This window comes from Trichechus manatus, unplaced genomic scaffold, assembly GCF_000243295.1.
Source record: "Trichechus manatus latirostris isolate Lorelei unplaced genomic scaffold, TriManLat1.0 scaffold00057, whole genome shotgun sequence".
Classification (NCBI taxonomy): domain Eukaryota; kingdom Metazoa; phylum Chordata; class Mammalia; order Sirenia; family Trichechidae; genus Trichechus; species Trichechus manatus.
In genome coordinates, this window is record NW_004443993.1 from 12,120,289 (window position 1) to 12,128,729 (window position 8,441).

At 53.9% G+C, this 8,441-nt stretch overlaps 1 protein-coding gene across 2 annotated transcripts in view; it reads left to right on the forward strand.

The window, feature by feature from the left end:
• TLE2 (TLE family member 2, transcriptional corepressor) overlaps positions 1-8,441 on the forward strand; it is a 26,695-nt gene that overhangs the window by 15,570 nt on the left and 2,684 nt on the right. For both annotated transcript variants that reach the window (XM_012556136.1, XM_004378483.1), the window contains exons 12-18: positions 167-305; positions 1,131-1,291; positions 2,127-2,203; positions 2,787-3,036; positions 3,625-3,872; positions 4,024-4,171; positions 6,152-6,302. In XM_012556136.1, the coding sequence (XP_012411590.1) occupies positions 167-305; positions 1,131-1,291; positions 2,127-2,203; positions 2,787-3,036; positions 3,625-3,872; positions 4,024-4,171; positions 6,152-6,302 (1,174 nt within the window). The remainder of the gene's footprint in view (positions 1-166; positions 306-1,130; positions 1,292-2,126; positions 2,204-2,786; positions 3,037-3,624; positions 3,873-4,023; positions 4,172-6,151; positions 6,303-8,441) is intronic.

The following is an 8,441-nucleotide window of genomic DNA, read 5'->3' on the forward strand; positions in this document are numbered from 1 at the left end:
CACACACACACACACACACACACACACACACACACACACGGGGCCTCCTGTCACCTGCAGCCCCTCAGGTGTGCCTGCTTCCTCCTCCCATCCAGGGTCTGTGCAGATCCTTGGGCCACAAGGTGCCAGGTGCCTGGTGGAGCTCAGCCCTGTCCTTTCTCTGCAGAACGACCTTCCCGCCAGCACCCCTGCCTCCAAGTCCTGTGACTCCTCCCCACCCCAGGACGCCTCCACCCCCGGGCCCAGCTCCTCCAGTCACCTCCGCCAGCTCGCAGCCAAGCCAGCGCCTTCCACGGACAGCATTGGTGAGCGTCCTGCCTGCTGGAGGTTCTAGAAAAGGGTAGGGGTTGGTGGGGACAGGAGCTTTGGGTTCCAGCCTGGGCGATTCCTTGGGCCATTTACATGACTTCAGGCTAGATGCTGCCACACTCTGAGCCTCAGTTTCTTCATTGTCTCTGCTGGACAGGTGGGGAAACTGAGGCTCAGAGAAGGGTAGCGACTTACTAGGGGGCTGCAGCCTAGTGTATGGGAAAGACAAGCTTTGCAGTCAGGCTGGGGTTGGTGGCCAGGCTTAGGAACTTAGCAGCTGTGTGACCTTGGGCAAGTGGCCCAACCTCTCTGAGCCTCACTTTCCCTGTTGGTACTAATGGGACAGCAATGCTCGCTTTTGCTCTCTTATGGCCAGGTCCTGTGTGGTTCTGGGCCCCAGAGAGCTCAGTCCTGGACCTGCTCTTAAGGGGCTGTGGGATAGTGGGGGAGAGGACCCAGACCCCCAAAACTCTCAGCCTTGTGTGATCAGGGCTGGAATAGAGGGAGAGACCCAAGATGGGGAAGGCTGGGGGATAAGAGGAGGTACACAGATGTTCCTGAGATGTTGAGGGACATTTGGTTAAGGTTTTAAAGGATGGGTAGGAGTTTGCCAATTGAAGAAGGAAAGGGACAGGCATGTCAGCTAGAGGGAACAACATTTGTAAAGATCTGGAGGTGTGACAGGGTATGGCATGTGTGGGACTGGACCATGGAGGCCTTGAATGACAGGTCAAGGAGCCTGCACCCTGCCCCCAAGACTGTGGGAGGTAGGATCTGGGCCTGGGGTGTCTGAAGATCTGTCCTTGTGTCTCCTTGTTCAGCCCTGAGGAGTCCCCTGAGCCTGTCCAGCCCCTTTACCACATCCTTCGCTCTGGGCTCCCACAGCGCCCTCAATGGGGACCTGTCAGTGCCTAGCTCCTATGTCAGCCTCCACCTGTCCCCTCAGGTCAGCGGCTCTGTCGTGTATGGACGCTCCCCCATGGTGAGTCCTCAGTGGGGGCACCAGGAGCTGTCAGCAGGGTCCAGGTGCTGGGGGCCGGGAGAAGAAACTAGCTACGCCAAGGAGAGACAAGGGAATGGGGAAAGCAAGGAGAGTCCTGGCTCAGCCAGAGCATGTGGGAAGACAATCTGAGGGTCTCAGTAGCCCCACAAGCTCAGTACAAATCAGCACTTGTGACTGTGGAAAAAACAACTGTGATTATTCTGCATTAAGAGGAGCAGAGTGGCCAGGTCAGGGGAGGCGAGGGTCCTGTTCAGCTTCCTGGCAAATAGTGTACAGTGGTTAGCCCTGATTTTTAAGGGACAATGACAATTCTAGATTTCTGAGGAAGGACTAGGCTGGTAAGAAGACTGGAAATGATGTCCCATGAGGAGGAGTTGAAGAAATGAAGCATGAGACCCCTGAGCTGAGGCCAAGGGAACAGGCAGGGGCCGCTGTTATAGCTGGAAAGCAGCAAAACTGTGTAAACAAATGGCCATGACTGTTTGTCGATAAAACTTTATTGATAAAAATAAGTGGAGGGCCAGATTTGGCCTGGGGGGCCATAGTTTGCCAATCCCTGTTCTAGAGCAAATCTGAGAATTGGACGATGACTCTTAAGGATCTTTCCAGTGTTAGGGTTCCCTAGATAAACAATTTTGGGTTTCTTCAAATGAAAACCTCAGCTGTCTCATCTTGTACTATGGGTAGAGGAAAGGGCATCTCTGCTTTCTTGGGGAGGTCTGGATAAGATTTCAGGGCATGATAGGTGGGCATGGGAGAGGGCAGGCGTGGGTTGGAGTCACCTGTGCTGTGATACGCCTTCTGGAATTGGCAGATGGCATTTGAATCACACCCACATCTCCGAGGGTCATCCATCTCATCCTCCCTGCCCAGCATCCCTGGGGGAAAACCGTGAGTACCAGGGTGGGGCTCCCTGCCTGGGGATGGGGCCAGTCTCCTGCCTCCTCTAAGCGGCTTACACTGGGGGTGGGGTGGGGTTCTTAGCTCCTTTCCACAGTCTCTCCTGTAAGCTAACTGGAGTTCCCAAGGGAGCACTCTGGAAAGGCACAAGAAGAGCAAAGTCCAGAATGGTAGTTCTCAACGGGGTAGATTTTACCCCCTAGGCAACGTTGCTCAATGACTGGAGACATTTGTGGTTGTCATGGCTGGGGGGGGAGGGGTGCTACTGGCATGGAGTGGGTGGGGGCCGGGGATGCTACTCAACACCTACGGTGCTCAGGATAGCCCCACCACAAAGAATTGTCTAGCCCTAAATGTCACTAGGGAAGCCCTGGGTGGTGCAAACGCGATCTGCTGCTAACTGAAAGGTTGGAGGTTCGAGACCACCCTGAGAGGCTTGCTCCCTCTGTCCCACGCCGGCCCTTTGGTCATGTCGCAGGCCTTCCTAAGCATGGGAGGGCCACCGGCAGGGTGACAGCAGCCCTGGCCCTCCCTCCGAGTCTGCCCCCGAGCTGGTCATGCCCCTCCTGTGCAGGGCCTATTCCTTCCACGTGTCCGCGGATGGGCAGATGCAGCCGGTGCCCTTCCCCTCGGACGCCCTGGTGGGCTCGGGCATCCCGCGGCACGCGCGGCAGCTGCACACGCTGGCGCACGGCGAGGTGGTCTGCGCCGTCACCATCAGCGGCTCCACGCAGCACGTGTACACGGGCGGCAAGGGCTGCGTGAAGGTGTGGGACGTGGGCCAGCCCGGCGCCAAGACGCCGGTGGCCCAGCTCGACTGCTTGGTGAGGGCGAGGTGGGGGACTTTGCAGACAAAGGGGGCGGGGCTTGAAGGTCAGTGGGGCGGGGCTTAAGGACACACAAGGGGCGGACTTACAAGTTAACGGTGTGGCGTTTGAGGCCAGCCTGGAGTGGGTCGTGGAAAGGCTTGCGGGTAAACCGGGGATAGAGTTTGCAGGCCAACCAGGGGTGGGGCTTACAGGTAAACCAGACGGAGAGTATGCAGGGCAACCAGGGGCGGGGCTTGCAGGCAAGTGGGCAGGGCTTACAGGTCACCCTGGGATGGAGTTTGCAGGTCAACCGGGAGGAACGGCGGTCGTGGGAGGGCTTGCAGGCCAACGGGGACAGTGCTTACAGTCCAACCAGGGACGGGGCTTACAGTCCAACCAGGGGCGGGGCTTATAGGCCAACCAGGGGCGGGGCTTGCAGACCAACCAGGGGCGGGGCTTACAGTCCAACAGGGGCGGGGCTTATAGGCTAACCAGGGGCGGGGTATGCAAGAAAACCAGGGGTGGATTTTGAAGGCTAATCAAGGCGGGGCTCTTGGATGAGTGACCCGGGCCAACCCCACGAGCTTGCTCTCACCCGCCCAGAACCGGGACAACTACATTCGTTCCTGCAAGCTGCTGCCGGACGGCCGGAGCCTGATCGTGGGTGGCGAGGCCAGCACCTTGTCTATCTGGGATCTGGCGGCACCCACGCCCCGCATCAAGGCCGAGCTGACCTCCTCGGCCCCCGCCTGCTACGCCCTGGCAGTCAGCCCCGACGCCAAGGTCTGCTTCTCCTGCTGCAGCGATGGTAACATCGTGGTCTGGGACCTGCAGAACCAGACCATGGTCAGGTGGGTGGCGGGCGTGGGGGAGGGTGTTGGGTGGACTTGGGCAAGCTCCTGACCCCTCTGTGCGGGGGGCGGGTTTGGTGGGGAGGCGGAGCTGGGGCCTGGGAGGCGCCTCACCAGCTCCTGGATGGACGCTGGGCCCTTCTCCCTCCAGGCAGTTCCAGGGCCACACGGATGGAGCCAGCTGCATCGACATCTCTGATTACGGAACAAGGCTCTGGACCGGGGGCCTGGACAACACCGTGCGCTGCTGGGACCTGCGGGAGGGCCGCCAGCTGCAGCAGCACGACTTCAGCTCCCAGGTGGCGCCTTGGGGTCTGGCCGGGAGGGGACAGAAAGAAGCTCCAGGAATCCAGCCTCCCTTCCTCTCCCCCTGGGATGCCCCCGCTCCGGTGCAGGGCAGGACCAAGTCCCTGCTCTGTGTCCATCTTTCTTGTCCTCCAGAGAAATCCTCAGGCTGCCCCATTTATTGTCCAAACACGCAGGAAGCACGGAAGAGCTGATTTATTGTAAGCTGTAGGGTTGCTGAGACCCTCAGATCATATTCTCACATTCTCTGGCCGAGCCATTCCCCATTCCCTTGCCTCTCCTGCAGCTGGTTTCTCCTCCCAGACTCTAGACCCTGGACTCTGCTGACAGCTCCTGGTGCCCCCACTGAAGACTCACCATGGGGGACTGTCCATACACGACAGAGCCACTGACCTGGGGGACAGGTGGAGGCTGACAAGTTCCCACTGAGGGCACTATGAGAGCCCAGACTGAAGGCTGTAATAAAGGGGCTGGACAAAGTCAGGGGCTCCTTAGGGCTGAGCAAGAAGAGACAAGGACAGATCTTCAGATACCTTGAGGCCAGCTCCTGCTGCCCACTGTCTTGGGGGCAGGGTGCAAGTTTCTTGGCCTGTCATTCAAGGCGTCTATGCTGTGGTCCCACACACTCCATACCCTGTCATATATTGTTCCTCCAGACCTCTGCACATATGGTTCCTTTTGGCTGACATGCCTTTCCCCAACCGGCACACTCCTATTCATCCTTCAAAACCCATCTCCAACTTTTCCTCCACTTGGAAGCCCAGGGAGATTTAGCTCTCAAGATCTTTATGTCCTACCTACTCTTCTCTTTGGCTTGGTGATTCCTTTGATGGGGAAGTCAGGGGGTGCAGGATATAGCTGTTCCTCCTGTGTCTCCAAGGTTTAGGTAGGTTGTTGACATTTCTGGGCATTTCTTGGTGAGAATCTCTCATCCACCAAGCCCCTACCATATATAGGAACAGTTCCTATATGGCCAGGAGAGATTTCCTGGGCATTTGGGACTTTCCAGGCTTCCCTGCTATAGAGTTTGTGGATTTTTTTGCATGTGTCTTATTTCCCAGTGAGACACCAAGAGGCTTAGGTTGGAAGAGGACCTTGTTCCTTCCCGTGCCTAGGATGGAACCCCTGGGCGGTGCAAAGGTGAACACGCTCAGCTGCTAACCAAAACGTTGGAGGTTCCAGTCCACCCAGAGGCCCCTCAGAAGAAAAGCCTGGTGATCTATTTCTGAAAAACAAGCCATTGAAAACCCTGTGGAGCACAGTTCTGCTCTGACACACATGGGGTCGCCATGAGCTGGAAGTGACCCCGCAGCAGCCGGGTTTCTGGTGCCCAGGATGGGATGGGAGCCTTGGGGGCACAATAGTTCAGCGCAGTTCTAACCCAGCCAGTGGCTCCTTGGGGGAAAGCCCTGGCCATCTGCTCCCACAAAGATGACAGCCCAGGAAACCCCACGGGGCAGTTCTGCTCTGTCACACGGGGGTGCTAGGAGTCGGAATCGACTCGATGGCACTCAGCAACAACAGGATGGCGTGAGGCACGGAACGATGAGGCCACTGAGTCTTTACAAATCAAAGCAAAGAGAAGTGTTGGCCAGTGGGAAGTTAGAGCTGGGAGTCAGACGGCCAGCCTCCCTGGACTTGCTGTGTGACCTTGAATGAGTCGCAGCCTCAGCGTCCACCATCTGCTAAAGGGGGTGGTTGTCCTCGCCTGGCTTCCCCCCTCCCCCCTCCCTCCCTGTTGTGCGCTCCAAGCGGATAATGGATGTGAGGCCCCGGGGCTCCGTGTAATTCTGATTAATATTAATGACAGAACACGCAGCCGCCTGCTGCGTTCCCGGCCCTGGGCCAGCTGCCTCTCTACGTGGGGGCTGAAGTGAGGGCACATTGGCGCCCCTTTCTCCCACTGCTGGTTCTGGGCCTCCCACAACATCCTGAGGGGTCCTTGATCCCACCTCTCCCTTCTTCACCCCCAGATCTTCTCCCTGGGCCACTGCCCGAACCAGGACTGGCTGGCGGTCGGCATGGAGAGCAGCAACGTGGAGATTCTGCACGTCCGCAAGCCGGAGAAATACCAGCTGCACCTTCACGAGAGCTGCGTGCTTTCTCTCAAGTTCGCCTCCTGCGGTGCGTCCTCCCCAGGGGAGTCGGGGGTCAGGGTCCTGCGGAAGAGCCACCAGATTTAGCAAAAATATAAAACCAAACCAGGATGCCCGGTTAAACTGGAATCCTAGAGCAACAACACATAATTTGTTAGTATAAGTATGTCCCAAATACTGCATGGGATATACTTATACCAAAAAGTACATAATTTGTTAGTATGAGTATGCCCCAAATACTGTGTGGGATATACTTTAAAAAAGGTAAATTGTTAGTACAAGTATGTTCCAAATATTGCATGGGATCACAGGTATTGCATAGGGCATACTTACATAAAAATACAAGTAATTTTTAGTACAAGTATATATAGCAAGTATATCATGGGACATACTTATACTTAAAAGGAGCTCTGGGGGTGCAACAGTTAAATGCTTGGCTGCTAACCGAGAGGTTGGTGGTTTGAATCCCCCCAGCAGCTCCGCAGGAGAAAGACCTGGTGATCTGCTCCCAGAAAGATTACAGCCTGGAAAACCTTATGGTGTAGTTCTGCTCTGTCACGTGGGGTCGCTGTGAGTGGGACTCCACTTGATGGTACTTAACAACACTTATACTGAAAAGCAAATAATGCAGAGGCAAGTATATGGAAACCAAAGTTTATTAGTGGTTATCAGGGGTAAGTGGCAGGAGGGGAAAAGGGGGCACTCATTGCTTAGGTTAAGCGCAGTTCAAATCAGAAGTTAGAAAATACAGCCTTGATAATAGAAGTGATGAGGGAGATCGCATGATAGAATTTTGCAAGACCAACGATTTAATCATCGGAAATACCTTTTTCAACAACATAAACAGCAACTATACATGTGGACCTTGCCAGATGGAATACACAAGAATCAAATCAACTACACCTGTGGAGACCATCAATTGCTCAGATGCAAGTTCAAGTTGAAGCTGAAGAAAATTAAAACAAGTCCACGAGAACAAAAATACGACCTTGAGTGCATCCCGCCTGAATTTAAAGACCATCTCAAGGACAGATTTGACACACAGAACAGTAATGACCGAAGACCAGATGAGTTGTGGGATGACATCAAGGACATCATACATGAAGAAAGCAAGAGGTCAGTAAAAAGAAAGAAAGAAAAGACCAAAATGGATGTCAGAAGAGACTTTGAAACTTGCTCTTGAACGTCAGGTAGCTAAAGCCAATGGAAGAAATGATGAAGTAAAAGAGCTGAACAGAAGACTCTAAAGGGCGGCTCGAGAAGACAAAGTAAAGTATTATAATGACACGTGCGAAGACTTGGAGATAGAAAACCAAAGGGAAGAACACCCTCGGCATTTCTCAAACTGAAAGAACCAAAGAAAAAATTCAAGCCTCAGGTTGCAATATGAAGGATTTTATGGACATCAGTCCCGGAAAAGGACATCATGTTTGGTAAAGTGGAGGGTCAGTGAAAAAGGGGAAGACCCGCAATGAGATGGACTGACACAGTAGCTGCAACAACGGGCTCATGTATTACAACGGGCTCAAGCATAAGAACAATCATGAAGATGGTGCAGGCCCGGGCAGTATTTCATTCTGTTGTACACAGGGTCACTATGAGTTGGAACTGACTCAACTGCACCAAATAACAACAACAACATGGGCAAAAAATTGAACGACACAGGAAGCATCACAAGAAGATGGACGGAATACACAGCAAATACATAGCAAAAAGAATTGGTCGACCTTCACCCATTTCAGGAGGTAGCATTTCATCAAGAACCAGTGGTACTGAAGGAAGAAGTCCAAGCTACACAGAAGGCGCTGGCAAAAACAAGGCCAAATAGATGGGATACCTGTTGAGACGTTTCAACAAATGGATGCAATGCTGGAAGGGCTCACTTGTCTATGCCAAACAATTTGGAAGACAGCTACCTGGCCTGTCACCTAGAAGAGATCCATATTTGTGCCCATTCCAAAGAAAGGTGATCCAACAGAATGCAGAAATGATTGAACAATATCATTAATATCACACGCAAGTAAAATTTTGCTGAAGATCATTCAAAAACGGTTGCAGCAGTACATTGACAGGGAACTGTCAGAAATTCAGGCTGGATTCAGAAGAGGACGTGGAACCAGGGATATCATTGCTGATGTCAGATGGATCTTGGCTGAAAGCAGAGAAT